Source organism: Balaenoptera ricei, chromosome 10 (assembly GCF_028023285.1).
Source record: "Balaenoptera ricei isolate mBalRic1 chromosome 10, mBalRic1.hap2, whole genome shotgun sequence".
In the NCBI taxonomy this organism is placed as follows: Eukaryota; Metazoa; Chordata; class Mammalia; order Artiodactyla; family Balaenopteridae; genus Balaenoptera; species Balaenoptera ricei.
The window spans coordinates 44716710-44734785 of record NC_082648.1 but is presented as its reverse complement, the minus strand read 5'-3'; the positions used below and the strand labels follow the sequence as shown (position 1 = coordinate 44734785).

The 18076-nt window shown below is 48.3% G+C and overlaps 1 protein-coding gene across 1 annotated transcript; it reads right to left on the bottom strand.

Annotated features, from left to right (window-relative positions):
- Positions 1–13140: 13140 nt before the first annotated feature.
- On the bottom strand, positions 13141–16825 carry KRT18 (keratin 18). Its single transcript, XM_059935952.1, has 7 exons — positions 16328–16825; positions 15473–15555; positions 15032–15188; positions 14313–14477; positions 14076–14201; positions 13670–13893; positions 13141–13327 (listed from the first exon to the last, which is right to left on the bottom strand). The coding sequence occupies exons 1-7, from the start codon at positions 16739–16741 to the stop codon at positions 13207–13209; spliced, it is 1290 nt and encodes a 429-aa protein (XP_059791935.1). The 5' UTR covers positions 16742–16825; the 3' UTR covers positions 13141–13206.
- Positions 16826–18076: the final 1251 nt, after the last annotated feature.

Sequence of the window (18076 nt, the reverse complement as noted above, 5' to 3'; positions counted from 1 at the left end):
AACACAGCCAAAAATAGATAAATAAATAAATTTAAAAAATATATATATTTATATGCTGGTTAGTCAACTCTTCTGCTCATACCCCTCCATTTGAAAAATACTGCTTTAGACATTAGTGAGGGTAGGGCAGGGTGATGGGGATAGAGAAGTTTAGACATTAGTGAGGGTAGGGCAGGGTGATGGGGATAGAGAAGAGTGAGGAAGGTTTCCTGGAAGAGACTGTAGTGGCTTTTGGAAGAAGAGGGAAAGGAACGATATGCCTGGCCAAGGGAACTAACTTGGGGTGGAGGACATGGGCCACAAGGGACTATAATTCATTCCCCAAACCTAGGAGGCTTCAAAGCCTCTCCCTGCTTCCCTCCCTCCCCCCTGGGCTCCCAAGCCCTTTCATCTGGCCTTGAGTGTAAATCATTAGCTCTAGCTGGGGACACAAAGCAGGACTCTAACACAGGTATGTGTGGGAAGGGCCTGGAGGAAGTTCAACAGTGTAAATGAATGTCTTCAGATCCTGAGGGGTTGGGTGGTGGAGAAAGGTCAGTTAATTTGGCAGGCGCCCACTCAACCCTGCTGCTTGGGGTGGGGTGGGGGAGAGCTCTGTGTGCTTTAGGCCCAGGGCATTGCAACGCCTGAGAATCCCTAGAAGCTTACCCTAAATCCCTCCTGTTGCAGCACCAGCCATTTTATCATGTTCTGATCAGGGCCTTTGGAAGAAACAGCTTCCCAAGACCTGAGGATCACTAAAACCATTCATTCATTCATTCATTCATTCAAATCCCTTGAGTTGTTCTTTTGTAGAGCAGTGCTTCCCCAGCTGAGCCCCAGGCAGGTGGGGCTGAGGCCAGCAGTGGAGCTAAATCTGTACACAGTGCTTGGGGCTCCCTCTACATAGGTTAAGAGAATAATAATCACTCCCAGATAAAATCTCACGGAGACTTCAGCGGGCAGAGCTGTGTCTAGAAAGTTGGAAGGAGGTAGATTTCAGCCCAGTATAAGTAGAAATAATGTTTTAGTAATTAGAGTGCGCAGTGGGGGCACTATCTTAACGTCACTTACAGGCTATCTTTAAAAAAATTTTTTAAATTGAAGTATAGTTGATTTACAATATTGTGTTATTTTCAGGTATACAGCAAAGTGGTTCAGTTATATATATATATATATATATATTTTTTTTTTTTCAGATACTTATAGGCTATCTTAAAGTCTTCACACCGAAGCCAGATGTCAGGAGGGCTACAAAGAAGATTCCTACCCTGAGAGACCAAATTTGAACATTCATTCATTCATTCATTCAAACATTTATTGGCCACCTATTATGTGCACTGTGCTAGGTGCTGGGGTCATTTCTGAGGACAAAGCAGATCAAAATCCCTTATCTCCTGGAGCTGACATGGCTGGGAGGTGGGAGGAGTGGGAAGTCAGGCACTGTGTGACCTGGCAGGCCTCCTATAATTCCAAGACTGTGGAATGTGTGGAACTCTGTGAAACTTCATGCCTCACTTCCACCTGTATCATTTCAGGTAATCCTCACAACAACCCTTAAAGTTGTTAGGGCAGGCCAGGCCAGTGTCTACACCTAATAAATGTGTACTCAAAAAAGCAATATCTTTATTCCACTCAGGAAAAAAATCAGGCCCAGAGGGTGGCTGACTCAAGGTCATGGAGGTAATTTGTTTGGGACAAGGATTCAGATTTTAGAGCTTCCCAGCTTTTCACACTCTGGTCTGTGACCCAGCCCAGGTGGGGCCCGAAGATCTCCCTCCTTACCCCCCTTTACCTAGGATAGCTGAGGCTTTCCCTAGGGTGGCGAAAGGGGAGAGGGACCTGGGCCAGGGTGAGGGGACTGATGGGGGTGGGGGTGGGTGAGGGCGTCTGTGCACCACCCTTCTCATTCCTGGTGACAGTAGGCATAAGCAGATTGTGACAGGCCTTCCAGAGAGGGAAAGGGCAGGGGCAATTATGGAACCTGAGAAGAGGATGTGGGAATTCTGGTGCTCAACTACTTGTAATAATATCAAGCCTTATATAACGCTTACTATGGGCTGGACAGGGTCCTACAAGCTTTACACCTGTTGATTCATTTATTCCCACCACAACCCCAAGAAGCATGCACTATCCTTAGCCCTATTTTAGGAACAAGGAAACTAAGGCACTGACATAAGGAACCTGCCCAGGGTCACCCAGCAAGTGAGTGGTTCTCCTGGGGTTTGTGGCTGGACAGCCTAGCTGGAGGGCTAACCTGGGTCCGAAGCCGTCTTTCCTCCCGATCTCCGTCATTGGGCACCGGGCCAACCCGCTGCCCTGGCACCCGCTAGCCCTGCTCAAACCAGACCACATCCGAGGCCTTCTCCAAGGTCGCAGTCCTCGTGGGCGGGGCTGAGGGGCAAAGAGGAACTGGGAGAACAAAAAGAAGCTTTGTGTCTGGGGCGGGGGGGAATTCCCCTTAAAGCCACAGGCCTGGTGGGAATGGATGGGGATGCGGGGAGGGATGGAGAGGTGGCGCCAGAGCCCGGGACCGCGGGAAGCGCGGGGCGTGCGGACAGGCGGCGAGGGGTGGGAAGCGGGACCCTAACTCTCAAAAATTCGCCCTAGAGGACTCTCTGGAGCTGGGAGAGCTGCTTCCCGGCTCTGCGCCGCCCGCCGTCTCGGGTTGTTTCCCGAGCAAACCGCGTGGGGAAGCCGCATTCCGGCCCGCGCCCTCCTTTCTCTCGCTGAGTCCCCACACCTTCGGGTCTGCCTCTCCCGCCCCCCTCGCGTCCCCCGTCCCCAGTGGAGTCAGCGGGGGGCGCCTGGGTGTCTGCAGCCCCGAGAACTCAGGGCAGTGCCGCCTGTCCCGTGGCCCCGCCGAGGCTGGGTTCGCACCCGGGGCAGAGTCGCCGCGCCTTCTGCCGCCGCCTCCCCAGCACACCCCAGCTGGGAGAGTCTCCTGGTTTCCAGTTTGTCCTGGGGCTCCTGGGAGCAAGTCCCAGGGCGAGTCCCGTGGCACCTGCAACCAACCCTCAGTCTCCAAAGATAAGAAGGAGGAGAACTTTCCTATCATAACACATAACACTCAAAGGGAAAAAAATCTCGGGTGTGTGTGTGTGTGTGTGTGTTCGCGCGCGCGCGCTGAACGCGCGTGAATGTTTAGGGTAAGGATTGAATATTAAAAAGCAACCTTAATTTTTTTTTTGGGGGAAAATAAATGCGAAACATTTTACATACCCATTTTTAAAAAATTAAACTTTTTAGTTTGAGATAATTGTACACACATGCAGTTGTCAGAAATAACACAGAGAAATCCCATGTACCCTTTACCCAGTTTCCCCCAAGGGTAGCATCTTGAAAAACTATAGTACTATGTCACAGACAAGATTTTGACATTGATAAAGTAAAGATACAGGACATTTCCATCACCACAAGGATCTCTAGTGTTGTCTTTGTACGGCCACGCACACTTCCCTCTGGCCCCATTTCCGCCTTAACCACCGCCCCCTCCCCGCCCCCATCCCATCCCCCGCAGTTACTAAGCTGTTCTCCATTTCTATAACTTTGTCATTTCAGGAATGGAATAGAGGGACTTGCCTGGCCGTCCAGTGGTTAAGACTCCGTGCTGCCAGTGGAGGGGGCCTGGGTTCTATCCCTGGTCAGGGAACTAGATTCTGCATGCCGCAACAATGACTCAGCACAGCCAAATAAATAAATATTAAACAAACAAACAAGAATGGAATAGAATGGAATCATACAATATGTAACCTTTTGGGATTGGCTTTTCTTAGCATAATTCCCTGGAGATTCATCTGGGCTATTTCATATCTAGCTGAGAAGTATTCTACCACATGGATGTGGTACCCCAATTTAACCATTTACCTGTTGAAGGACATCAGTATTTCTTCTAGTTTTTAGCTATTTTAAGTTTATTCTTTTTTTATAAATTTATTTATTTTGTTTATTTATTTTTGGCTGCGTTGGGTCTTTGTTGCTGTGCGTGGGCTTTCTCTAGTTGCGGCGAGTGGGGGCTACTCTTCGTTGCAGTGCGCAGGCTTCTCATTGCAGTGGCTTCTCTCGTCGCGGAGCACGGGCTCTAGGCACGCAGGCTTCAGTAGTTGCGGCACACGGGCTTAGTATTGTGGCTCGTGGGCTCTAGAGTACAGGCTCAGTAGTTGTGGCGCACGGGCTTAGTTGCTCCGTGGCATGTGCGAACTTCCCGGACCAGGGCTCGAACCCGTGTCCCCTGCATTGGCAGGTGGATTCTCAACCACTGCACCACCAGGGAAGCCTTTAAGTTTATTCTTTGTTGTTGGTTTTCCTGTACAGGTTCTTGTGTGAAGATAAAGTTTTTATTTCTCTAGGATAAATGCCCAGGAGTGCAAATGCTGGGTTGTGTGTTTAGATTTTTAAGGAACTGCCAAACTGTATTTCAGAGCGGCTGTGCCATTTTACATTCCTACTAGCAATGTATGAGTGTTCCAGTTTCTCCACATCTGCTCCAGCTTTTGGTGTTGTCCATTTTAAAATTTTAGTCATTCTAATAGGTGTGTCGTGATATCTTGTTGTGATTTTAATTTGCATTTCCCTAATTGTGACATTGAACATCTTTTCATGTGCTTATTTGCCATCTGTATATCTTCTTCAGGGAACTGTTTCTTCAGGTCTTTAACCCGTTTTCTAAGTGGATTGTTTATTTTTCACTGTTGAGTTTTGAGAATTCTTTATATGTTCTAGACACTGGTACCTGTAGGATGTATGGTTTGCAAATATTTTCTCCTAGTCTGTTGTCTCTTCATCCTCTGAACAGCTTCTTTCACAGAGCAAACACTTTTAATTTTGATGAAGTCCAACTTAGCAATTTTTTCCTTTTATGGAGCATGCTGTTGACATCAAGTCTATGAGCTCTGCCTAGCTCTGGATCTCAAATATTTTCTCCTATGTTATTTTCCTTAGAATTTTATAGTTTTATGTTTTGCACTTAAGTTTGTGACCAATTTTGAGTTAATTTTTGTATAAGGTGTAAGACATGGGTCAAGACAGTTGTTGTTGTTTTTTGTTTGTAATTGTCCAGTTGCTCCAGTACTGCTTGTTGAAAAGGCTATTTTTTTCTCTATTGATTTATTTTTATGCTTTTGTCAAAAATTTGGGCATATTTGTGTGGATCTATTTCTGGGTTCTCTATGGTGTTCCATTGATCTATATGTCTGTCTCTCCACCAATACCACACAATCTTGATTACTATAGTGATAATAATGTCTTCAAATTATGTAGACTGATTTTTCCCACTTTTATGTAATTGTTTTAGCTATTCTTGTTTCTTTGCCTTTCCATATATATTTTAGAATAATCTTGTCTCTATCTACAAAAAAAAAAAAAAATCCCATTTCATTGTTGATGTTGGCAATTTGTTTCTTCTTTCTTCTCTCTTTTTTAATTTGTGTGTCTTGCTAGAAGGTTGTAATTTTATTCATCTTTTCAAAGAAATAGTTCTTTGTTTCACTGATTTTCTCCATTGCTTTTCTGTTTTCTGTGTTACCGTTTTCAAAATTTCTGCTCTCCTTATTATGTCCTTCTTTCTGCTTGCTTAGGGTTTATTTTGCTGTTCTTTTTCTAGGTTCTCGAAATGGGAGCTGAGCATAAATTTCCCTCTCAACACTGGTTCATCTGTATCCTACCACTTTTAATTTAATTTTAATTTTTCATCTGTATCCTACCATTTTTAAATTTTCATTCACTTCAATGTGTATTTAAATTTCCTTTGAGACTTCTTTGACCCATGGATTATTTAGAAGTGTGTTGTTTAGTTTCCAAGTGTTTGGAGATTTTCCTGTTATCCTTCTGCTGTTGATTTCTAGTTTGATTCCATTGTGGTCAGAGAAAACATTCTCTATGATTTAAATTCTTTTCAATTTTTTAAGGTTTGTTTTGTGGCCCAGGATATGGCCTGTCTTGGTATATGTCCAGTGGGCACTTGAAAAGAATGTGTATTCTGCTGTTGTTGGTGGAATGTTTTATAAATGACAATGAGGTCTTGGTTGATGCTGTTTTTGAGTTCCTCTATAGCTTTGCTGATTTTCTGTCTAGTTGTTCTATCAATTAATAGGAGAGGGGTGTTGAAGTCTCCAACTATAATTATGGATTTGTCTATTTCTCCTTTCAGTTCAATCAGTTTTTTTACTTCACATATTTTACAGCTCTGTTGTTTGGTGCATACACATGAGGATTGCTATATTTTCTTGGCGAATTGACTTTTCATCATTATGTAATGTCTCTTTCTATCTCTGGCAATTTTTCTTTGCTCTGAAGTCTACTTTATCTGGTATTTATATTGCCACTTCTGCTTTCTCTTGATTGATATTTCATGATATATCTTCTTTTTTCATTCTTTTACTTTTTTTTTTTTTTTTAAGTTATACAATTTTTATTTTATTTATTTATTTATCTATGGCTGTGTTGGGTCTTCATTTCTGTGCGAGGGCCCTCTCCAGTTGCGTCAAGTGGGGGCCACTCTTCATCGCGGTGCGCGGGCCCCTCACCATCGCGGCCTCTCCTGTTGCGGAGCACAGGCTCCAGACGCGCAGGCTCAGCAATTGTGGCTCATGGGCCCAGTTGCTCCGCGGCATGTGGGATCCTCCCAGACCAGGGCTCGAACCCGTGTCCCCTGCATTGGCAGGCAGATTCTCAACCACTGCGTCACCAGGGAAGCCCCTCTTTTACTTTTTATATACTTGATTTGAAGTGAATTTCTTATAGACACATTTATAAGAGAAAAACAAAAGATGACTTTTATAGACTGCCTACTTATTTTAGAACTAGAATCCTATGACCAGGTAATTACAGCCAAAGATTCCTGTGGGTCAGACCATTCTGATTATTACGCTGACCCGGTTGCCTTTTAAGGTAACCAAACCTACCTTGCCTCTGGTGGTCAACTGCTGCCCCTGGCTGTTCCATGCTGGGATCCATCATTGCTATCGAAATCAGGAAGCCCATTTCCATAGCAGCCCATCCATCTTCATTCCTGAGTGCAGCGAAAAATCAGCACAGCCCTTTTTAAGAATGCTCTGCTTCTCTTACCAGTATATTTCTCAATGCCTCAGTGAAGAACATTTCCCCTAGGCCCTCTTGGGGGAATTATTTAGGGGTGAGTGAGTGGATTGTACATGATAAATCCGCTTCAACATTCCTCTCTCTTTAAGTCTTTGGATTCCTTTCTCTGCATTACGCAATAGGATTTCTTGCATTGCAGCTTCATTTGTTGTACACCACTCCTGAATCCAGGTTTTAACAAATTAACTAAGGAAAGAGTAAAATCATTCCTAACTGCTGGAGTTAGCACACCAAGTTTGGAATCTCTGAACCCATATTAAAAAATTCAGCCCAGGGAATTCCCTGGTGGTCCAGTGGTTAGGACTCTGCGCTTTCACTGCCAAGGGCCCGGGTTCAATCCCTGGTCAGGGAACTAAGATCCCACAAACTGCGAGGCGAGGCCCCCCCTGCAAAAAAAACCAGCCCAATTCTAAAACTGTGTTCCTTCCTCTCCGGTTTAGCATCTTTAGAATCCCACCCCACCCATATTCCCCAATTTTATGTTTAATAATCTAGCAAAATCTTTGTTAATCTTGTGAGTCTTTTCCTCTAGGGTCAGATTTTGTACTTGTCCCCCTAGGTACGTGTCTGAGGCACCCATTGCACATTGACCACCTCAGGGGAGGCTTTTACAGAGTCTCCAAGCAAGATAGGACCAGCCTCGTTAGACAGAGAAGGAAGGGCTGCCTCTGCCAGACGGTGAGATTTAGTGGGGCCTGGGCATTCAGCATCCTCACATAGATCCCAAAGCCCCTTTGCCCATTCTTAGGATTCCTCCTCAATCTCTCGGCTTTTCCCATAAGACCTGGTAAGGGTGTGATTTCAACATATGTAATTCAACAACCTGCAGAATCAGGCTTCAGCGGCATCAGCCCTGTGGCTATAGGAGTTAAGAGATTCATTTGGGAAGTCTTTCTTAGGAGCAGCCCTGTCCTCTTGAGCCAAGAATTTAAAATTTAAATTAAAAAACTTAAAAAGAATTTAAAATGTCAAGCTTGCCATTTCCTTTTCTTAAGCTCATTAGTACAGCCGAAGCAGCCAGACCATATCAGAGTCCTTGATCTCCTTTTTCCTTTCTGGGAGGGAAGGAGGGAAGGCCATGGTGCTGAGCCTCCGTACAACTTGGGTCTGACTCTCAACATTGCTTGCTCATTGGAATCACCTGGGGGCTCTTTTAACATTTGCCTGGAGGCCTGCACCCCAACCTCAGAACAACTGAGTCAGGATCTCTGGAGATGGGACCTGGCCTTGGTATTGTTTATAAATCTCGCCAGGTGATTCAAATGTACATCCAGGGCTGAGAACCCCTGGGTTAAGTTGTAATCCACAGAGGAAAGAGTTTGGGACTGGGAACCTGGAGATGTGTTTTCCTGCGTTAAGCTTCTTGCTCTGTAGCTTCGGACAAGTCACATGATCTCTGTGAACCTCTACGCCCACTTCTCTGGGCCAGAGCCAGTAATAACCACTGCCTTGCATACCTCACAGGATTGTGATGAGGATCAAATACATAAGGGCCCTGGGAACTGTGAGACATTGTCTGATGGGAGGGCTAGTCATACCAGATGCATCATCTCGGGTTACTTCGATCAACTTAGTTGCAAACACTGCTCAGCCTCTGCCAGGGACTTTCTGCTTCATCCTCGGGCAGGTACACATCCCATAATGTTGGCTGGGGTCAGTCTAGTCTCAGGCCTGTCTGCTCACCATACCACATCAGTCTCTCCTTTTTAGGGGCCAGAGGAAAGATAGATTCCTCCTGGCTAAATTCCAGTGATGGCCAGCCAGGGCAGTGCCACCCTTTATAGGGGCTCATTAGACTTCCGGGGCACCTGTGTGGTCAGAGGGAGCACATGCCATGTCATACTTACACATTTGGAAAATGGTAGGGCAGATGGGGCAAGAATACTACCTCGATGGCTTTCCTAAAACAAATGTCAGAAAGTAAAGCTCAACCATCTTGCCCCAAGGATTCATATCCTGTAGACTCCTGCAAAGATTGGGGTCGGGAGATAAAGTAGGGGTTGAAGAGAGATTGGGAAGGAAGAAGCGGGATAGGTGATTGTTACGTTTATTCAGGGAAGGTAGGTTTAAGAAGGGTGAGATGCACCTCACTAGGGCGGGCGCCTTGCTTTCGGGTAGGATGTTTTCCTCCAGGTAGTGGAACCCAGGCACCCAGAGGCAGTGGGGCTCCCTGCCTGCAGAAGCTCCCAGGTGACCTCTCGTGGGGCTCAGGAAGAGTGGCCCTTGCTCTGCTCACTTCGCAGCCTCTCTGACTCATCTTCTCTTGGGGCCTGACAGTGATAAAGATGCCCACCCCCTCCCTCTGGGGGCTTCCCTGCACCCTTAGGGGCTGCCTGTCCTGGCCTCATCCTCCTCTGGGCCTCTCAAGAACAAAGGGGCTCGAACAGTGCTGTCTTTAGCTTTTCTCCAAGGACCCTCATGTTTTTAGAGACTGCAGAATAGACACACTGTATTTTTTAAGTAAAAACTCAGTTTTCCATTAGTTGAAGGTTCCTTATCCTGGGATCATCACCTTTTCACTTTCCTGACTACAATTCTCCCTGCCTGCTCTATCCAACTTATAACACTTGTCACCTGCTAACATGCTATATCACATTTATTATCTGTCTCCTGTCACCAGAATATAAACTCCATGAGGATAGGGATTTTGTCTGTTTTGTTCACTGAAAATCCCTAGTGCCTAGAAGAGTGGCTGGTGCATCATAGGGGCTCAGTAAGTTTTTGTGTGAGGAATGAATAAAAACACAAATACTTTTGACCATTAGGCTGTGAGCTCCACGAGGTAAGGGCAATACCAATTTTCTTTACCACGTATATACTCACAGGGCCTGGCACAAAGTAGGCACTTCATAAATATTTGTTAATATGGCAGTCCAGCATTCCATTTTAGGAATTTATAGATAAATTCCTAGATATGCTCACACAGGGCATATTAATTAACATTAATTGCAACATTTTTGCGAAAGCAAAACTACTAGAGACCAAGACGTTCATCACTAGAAGACCTTGGTTAAGTGAATTTGTACTCCACACACTAGAGTACCAGGCAGCTATTAAAAAGAATGAGGTATATGTGAAATTAAATATAATAGCTCCCTTCCCACAAAGCAACAGTTTTCTTTTTGGTTGTTGTTGCCAAGACCTGAGAGAAAATTATTGAAGTTCCTTCTAAAATAATGATCCTAGGGAATTCCCTGGTGGTCCAGTGGTTAGGATTCCGTGCTCCCATTGCAGGGGGCATGGGTTTGATCCCTGGTCTGGAAACTAAGATCCCGCATGCCATATGGCGCGGCCAAAAAATAATAATAATAAAAAAAATAAAATAGGGACTTCCCTGGTGGTCCAGTGGTTAAGAATCCTCCTGCCAATGCAGGGGACACGGGTTCGAGCCCTGGTCGGGGAAGATCCCACATGCTGCTGAACAACTAAGCCCGCGAGCCACAACTACTGAAGGCCGCGCGCCTAGAGCCCCTGCTCCTCAACAAGAGAAGCCACCGCAGTGAGAAGCCCGTGCACCGCAATGAAGAGTAGTCCCTGCTCGCCGCAACTAGAGAAAGCCCGTGAGCAGCAACGAAGACCCAACACGGCCAAAAATAAACAAATAAAATAAATAAATTTTAAAAAAGTAATTATTAAAAATAAATAAATAAGTAAAATAATGATCCCAACATCATTCCTATACAGATGCAATAGAAATTTTATGTAAAATGATATCATATATATTTTTAAAATTAATTAGTTTATTTGTATTTTTGGCTGCATTGGGTCTTCATTGCTGTGCGTGGGCTTTCTCTAGTTGCGGCGAGCAGGGGCTACTCTTCGTTGCAGTGCACGGGCTTCTCATTGCAGTGGCTTTTCTTGTTGTGGAGCAAGGGCCCTGGAGTGCGTGGGTTTCAGTAATTGTGGCACGCGGGCTCGGTAGTTGTGGCTCGCGGGTTCTAGAGCGCAGGCTCAGTAGTTGTGGTGCACAGGCTTAGCTGCTCTGCGGCATGTGGGATCTTCCTGGACCAGGGCTCAAACCCATGTCTCCAGCGTTGGCAGGCGGATTCTTAACCACTACGCCACCAGGGAAGCCCGATATATTTTGTATGATGTTTCTCAAACTAGATGGATGACAAATTACTAAGGCAAGGGTCAGGAAAGACCTAGATATCATTTCTCAAATTGGTCTGTGGAGCATGATTGGACATTACACAGATCAAGGTTCTGATTTTTAGAAAGAATTTGTAGAGTGTAGTAGTTATTCTTTATTGCAGATTAAGAGCAGATTTATGTGATATAAACATTCAACTGGACAATGGGTAGGAAAAAATTAATTGAAATTGGCACCAAAACAGGGGAGGTGACAGAATCACTACAATTCTGTAGTGCATAATCACTACAATTCTGCATTTTCCCCCCTCAATATTGGGCTAACAATTTCCTTATAGTAAATGGAATATGCATATGGATTCCAAATGAAGGTGGAAGAGATTCCAAATTCACTCATCTGGGTAAAAAAAAAAAAGTAGGTCTACATATCTTGATTCAGAAAGGTGTCCAAATTATACTGTGAAATGAAGAAAGCAGAGTTTAAGAAATCAAGATGAAGAACAGTATGAGCCTACATACCTAAAATAAAATGTGTTGGTATATGCCTAGTTTAAGAAATAATTTTACAGTGGTTACCTCTGGGGAGTGGAATGGGACATATTTAATTTTCTTTCCTTCTTTCTTTTTGGATTTTGTGCTTGTTTTTTATACTTTTTAATTTAAAAAGATAAATTATCATTCCAATCAAAGCATATTAGTTTTAGACATCCTTTGTTTTCACTACTAGATGACACACTTCCAATCAAAAGCACAGAACTGTGCAACTAGAGATTATCATACTAAGTGAAGTAAGTCAGAAAGAGAAAGACAAATACCATATGATATGATTTATATGTGGAATCTAAAATATGGCACAGATGAATCTTTCTACAAAAGAGAAACAGACTCACAGACATAGAGAACAGACTTGTGGTTGCCAAGGCAGGGTTGGGGGGTGGGGGGTGAGAGATGGATTGGGAGTTTGGGATTAGCAGATGTAAACTATTATATACAGGATGGATAAACAACAAGGTCCTACTGTATAGCACAGGGAACTATATTCAATATCCTGTGATAAACCATAATGGAAAAGAATATAAAAAAATAATGTCTATGTGATGTAAAAAAAAAAAAAAGGGATAATACCTACTCCATTGGGATGATCATGAGCATTACATGAAATAACCTGGCAAAGGACCAAGCAAGAAGCAAACTTTCAATGCATAGTAGCAATTAACAGGATAATAATTATTGCAATTATTTACAACCACTTCCACACACACACACACACACACAAAATCACAGAACTGGAAGTGTTCATTATTACCCAAGTGGATGGTTACTTAAGGGCACCACTTACTTAGATGGGAGCCACTGGTGTAGACTAGTCCTTCACCTGCCATGATTGCATTTACTCCAATTCTAGCCAGACCTCTAGTACTCTAAAAATCATATCCCATTCTCAATTAAGTGAATGAGCAGAGCATAGGGGACCATTGATTTCAGGGGGCTGAGTGTGGGAAGGGTGTGTGGGGAGAAGCACTGGGCCGTGGGTCATGGATGCAGGGTGGCAGGGATGGGGAGGGCCAGTTGCGTGCTCTGGTCTCTCGCCTCTTCCCCTTTCCTTTGCCCTCTGTCCTTGGCTCCACTTCCTTCTCAGGCTCATATTTCTACTACGGAGCACCTGTCAGGTGGGGGCTTTATGATCAGTTTTCTTTAAGGTTAAGATTCACAATTCTATTGTAATTTTCCCCACTGCCATTGGCCCATCCCGTCTACTGGCTCCCTTCTTTTTTTCTGAGAAGGTGTTTCCAAGAACCCAGACCCTTCCTCTGGGTTCAGAGGCCCACTCCCCAACCCGTATGAAACCTCTGGGCTCAGAGGTGATTTCTGCCTGATCAGAGAGATAGGCCTATAGAGTCAGGGCATTCGTATGCTCACAGGATGAAATCAGCCGCTCGCAGTATGAAATCAGCCACGGAAGACACAAAGTGATATGCAGTAACGTCTCAACTTTTATTGGCCTCCTGCTTCCCAGCGCACCCTGCTTCTGCTAACTCAATGCCTCAGAACTTTGGTGTCTGCGGTCTCAGACACCACTTTGCCGTCCACAAGCCTGAGGGTGGTGGTCTTCTGGATGGTTTGCACGGAGTTGCTGTTGTCCAAGGCGTCACCAAGACTGTAACAGAAGACAAAGCCCCAGTTATAAACAGCACCACAGAGAAAAGAGAAACAAGGAAAGTGGAGAAAAAAAGCCTCCCAATCCCTGCCTGTACGTCCAAGTTCCCCTTCGCTGCTTCCTCCATAAGCGGAAAACTGAAGGCCGAATTCCACCTGTGCTCCAAGAACGGCTAGGAGCAATATTTAGTCTATTCTCTTCTCGGGGCACGCACAGAGAACCAGACCAGTGCTCAGTGGGTACCAAGGAACAGGCATATGGGGGGCTTACAAAAGCTCAGGCTTTGGGAAGAAGTGGTAGCTTGACCCCAGCTTATACAGATAGGAGGAGAGCCCCACTCACCTGAAGTCCTCCCCATCTTCCAGCAGGCGGCGGTAGGTGTTGATCTCAGCCTCCAGCTTGACCTTGATGTTCAGCAGGGCCTCGTACTCCTGGGTCTGGCGTTGCCCCTCTGCCCGGGTCTGGGCCAGCTCCGACTCCAGGTGCAGGAGGACCCCATTGAGCTGCTCCATCTGCATGGCATAGCGGGCCTCCACTTCCCTCAGGCTGTTCTCCAAGCTGGCCTTCTGCAGGGGCAGAGGGAGGAGGGTCGGGTGAGACAGGGTGGAGGGAGAGTCTCTGCAGCTTTCAGCCCTCTTTGAAACTCTGAGTGCCTACTGTTTGCCAGGTGCTAGGGTAGTGGGTAGGAGCAGTGGGAAATACAGCGAGAAACAACTCTTTCTGAGCGAAAGGCACTGAGGGCTCTCACCAGATTTCTCATGGAGTCCAGGTCGATCTCCAGGGACTGGACAGTGCGTCTCAGCTCTGTGAGTGTCATCTCAGCAGCTCCTATCTCAGCGGTCTGCGAGGTGACCACTGTGGCGCTCTCCTCAATCTGCGGGGGGCGGGGATATGGTCCTCAGGTCCCTCCTTCTCTGTTGGCCTCCCTCCCGCACCCTCGTGCCTCTTGTGCTTAGCCCGGCATCCATCCCTCTCCCTCGTGTACCTGCTGGGACCAGTACTTGTCCAGCTCCTCTCGGTTCTTCTGAGCCAGCTCGTCATACTGGGCCCGGATGTCCGCCATGATCTTGCTGAGGTCCTGAGCTTTTGGGGCATCCAACTCCACGGTCAATCCCGAGTTGGCAATCTGGTTTTGTAGACCCTTTACTTCCTAAAGGAGAAAGGGACAAAAGCGAGGAGGTGCTCAGGGTCAGAGCTCCGGGAAGCCTCTTCATCTGTGACTGCCTCTTCCAGGAGGCCTACAGGATCAGTTGGAGAACAGAACGGGGGAAATCTCTTGACTTTGCTCTCTGGGCGTTGCCACTTGTGGGCCTTCTACTCCAGATGGGTAAAATGCCAGCTGTGAACGCCATGCTTGTCACTCACAGGCGGTGGTTCCTCTCTCCTCCCTTCACCCTGTCCCTCCATCTACAAACCTGCTCCTTGTACCTTCCTCCCTCACCTCCTCCATCCGGTCTCACTTCTACTGCTAGCTGTTTCCACTGTGGTCCTCATCTCATCCTCTCACTCATGTCCTTTTAACTTAATCACGCTCTAATTCAGGTGACCCACCGAGCGTGGCAACAGCCTGATGAAGAAGCACTCAGGCTGGTAGTTCTAAACTCCCCCCGCAAGGCGTCTTGCAGGTGGCCTGCTCCATCTAGTCCCCAACCCAGACTCATCTTGGCCCCTTGGTTCCTGGCTTGGCCAGGGGCCCCTGCTTGCCTCCTCGTGGTTCTTCTTCATGAACAGCAGCTCCTCCTTGAGAGCCTCGATCTCAGTCTCCAGTTGCAGCCGGGTGACGTTGGTGTCATCAATGACCTTGCGGAGCCCGTGGATGTCACTCTCCACAGACTGGCGCATGGCCAGCTCTGTCTCATACCTGTGGGAGTGGAGGTGATTGGAAGGGCCTCGCCTCTGATCCTGAACCTTCTCAACCCACGCCACATACTAAGAGCAGCCCCACGCCCGCTGCGAACCAGCCATCTGAGTCAGGAATCAGGCAGTAAGCCTCTGAGCACCGTTCCTGGCACTTGGGGGACAGTGTTCTTACACTGGGTTACATGAAGAATAAATCGATGGAGCCTTACTCTCATTCACCCAGCTCTACCCACAGCTGAACAAGGTCCCCCTAACGGACCCCAGCTTCCTAGCCCCCAGCCTTACTTGACTCTGAAGTCGTCAGCAGCAAGACGGCCATTATCAATCTGCAGAACGATGCGGGCATTGTCCACAGAACTTGCAAAAATCTGGGGGGGATTGTAGAGAGAGGTTGCTCCATGAATAGGAAGTCAATGATGGGGTGGGCTGAGTGTGCGGAGGGTGTTATGTGTCTCAGTGAAAAAACCTTCCCAGTCCCTGGAATAACCAGAGGCTTTCCTTGTATACCTATCCCCTTCTACCTGTGCCCCCTCATACTGTTCCCTCCTTTCCTGGAGTCTCAGATCCCAGGGTTCCCAGTCTCCTGCTGCCCTTCCTTCTAGGCCTCTGCTGGCTGGCCAGCCCGGAAGTGAGCGGTTACTGATACGTCCTCTCCCTGGCCCTCTCCCAGCATTCTTCCTAGCGCACCTGTTCAGCATATCCCCCCCGCCCCACCGGTAGGCCTCCTGTTTACTCCCAGATGACTCAGCCTTAGCCACATCCGCTTAACCCCTCCAATTGTCCCCTCTCCACTAGAAGCCAGAGTGTCTGGGCCCTCTTTAACCTCCCTCTATGCTGTCCACTCCTCTGCGAAGTTCCCCCCTCCTCTTCCCACTCTGTCCTGGGGAAGGGCCCTCCTGTGCCCATTCACCACCCTTGGGGTCCCTGTGACCAGGGGCGATGTCTACGGAAATTCGGGGTATTCCTAACCCTCTGCGGGTGGAATTGGGGGCGGGGCGGGAGATAGACAGGGGGAAGGAGCGCAGGCACCCCACCCTACTAAAATTCCCATCCTTGGGGGAGGGGGAGGAAGAGGGGAGTGGATAACTGGAGGGTCAAACGTGGCTGGGAGTTGGGGCTGCTCCCTCCACGCCCCCTTACCTGAGCCCTCAGGTCCTCAATGGTATTCAAGTAGTGCCCCCAGTCTCTGACCTGGGGTCCCTTCTTCTCCAGGTGTTCCCGGATTTTGCTCTCCAGTCTCCTATTATCGGCCTCCAGGCTTCTCACCCTCTCCAGGTAGGAGGCCAGGCGGTCATTCAGGTCTTGCATGGTCTCCTTCTCGCCCTGGATGCCCCCTACACCCACCAGACCCCCGGCCATCCCGGCGCCCAGGTTCCCGGACCCCCAGCCGCCCCGGACGCTGGTGGAGCGGGACACGGAGATCCGGGAGCCTGAGCCCCCGGCGCCTGCATAGACGCTGGCAGCGCTGCTGACCGGTCGGACCCGGTGGCCAGGTGACTGCACGGAGCCCGCGGACCGGTAGCTGGAGAAGGTGGACTGGGCGCTGAAGCTCATGTTTGTTCTGCGAGGAAAGAGCGAGGCCAGGACTCAGGTGCTGGGCCGTGGAGTGTGTGAGGTCCGCAACTCAAGTTATAGCTCTCAGGGAGGGGGGGTGGGTGGGAACCCGCCCGGGAACCCGCCCCCGCCCCCGCCCCCGACAGGCCCCGCCTCCGCCACCAGAGTCGCCGCGGAAGCGCGGAAGCCTGCGCCACAGGTGGACCGCGGGGACTCCGCGCCCTTGGTTCCTGACCCTCCCCAGCCTTTCCCCGCCCCCTCAGCACCGCCCTGCCAAGGTCACCCTCCAGCCCCCGGGGTGGCGGTGAGTGAGTGGGGCCGGGACAGCCGTGGGCAGCAGGTGAAGTTGGCTCTGGCAGCTGGGACTTCAGGGCAGGAAATGACGTCATGGTACCCCCCCTCCCCCAGGTAGGGGAGGTACAGGCCTGGTTGAGAATTTGGGGGATGAGTGTCGGAGTCGGGTGTGAGTCTCTGTCGTTGTCCTCAGCTGCAGCCCAAGTTCCCACCTGCAGGGGGCATCTTGGGGAATCCCGGAGCCCTAGGAGTCCTGGGGAAGAAAAGTTGGGGGCTGGAGAAGAGGAAGAGGAACGCGATTCTGAGCCTCAAGTCTGCTGGTTTACACTCGACCCCCCCCACACTTGGTTCCCAATCGTGCCCTCCTGCACTTGTTCCCTAGCACACACTCAGCCCCTATCTTATGCATGTGTATTGTCAATTACCCACAGGCACGCTTACTCACCAAGTATGTTCACTCTGAACCTTCCCAACCCCTCCCCATCCCTCAGCCCACTGCCACGGAGGCCTGGCCTTCCCAGAGCACTTTTTGGTTTGAACAGGAGTCCTCACTTCTACACACCTGCGTATCAGCCTTACCCACACCCTTGGGTAAACAAATATTTCTGAGCACTTACAGTTCGACAAATATTTGTTGGGCACCTACTGTGCATCAGGCCCTGTTCTAGTTGCTGGGAGAGCAGCAGTGGAAAGAGACCAATAATCCCTCATGGAGACTGTCACGTGTCCCATTTGTTATGGGGCCTGAGAGGACAGACACGCACACTTCCAAACATTCTGGCTGAGGCTCAGCACTGGTGGCCAGCCCTTTCTCCCTCCTTACTAGGACTGTTCTGCAGGCCCCCTCCTTCCCCTGCCTCTCCTCCAAAGGCTCTCTGGATCCCAAGCCTGTCCCCAGGGGGCTGCCCCCTCCAGGAAGCTTATGTCAGGATATGGGTGAGAAGGATGGATGTAGGGAAGTTCCCCCTGCTCCCTTCCCCCCTGAAGCTGGATGGTGACCCCCTGCTGGATGAGCTGGAGGAATCCTGAGGCACTGGGCCT

What these genes read in the sequence shown, in the direction of transcription:
- KRT18 (XM_059935952.1), bottom strand. Translation starts at nt 16,741, where the DNA reads ATGAGCTTCAGCGCCCAGTCCACCTTCTCCAGCTACCGGTCCGCGGGC. An exon ending in TGAAGAAGAACCACGAGGAG is followed by an intron (nt 14,478 to 15,031) that starts GCAAGCAGGGGC and finishes TTTCTCCTTTAG; the next exon opens with GAAGTAAAGGGTCTACAAAA. An exon ending in ACAAGTACTGGTCCCAGCAG is followed by an intron (nt 14,202 to 14,312) that starts GTACACGAGGGA and finishes CGCCCCCCGCAG; the next exon opens with ATTGAGGAGAGCGCCACAGT.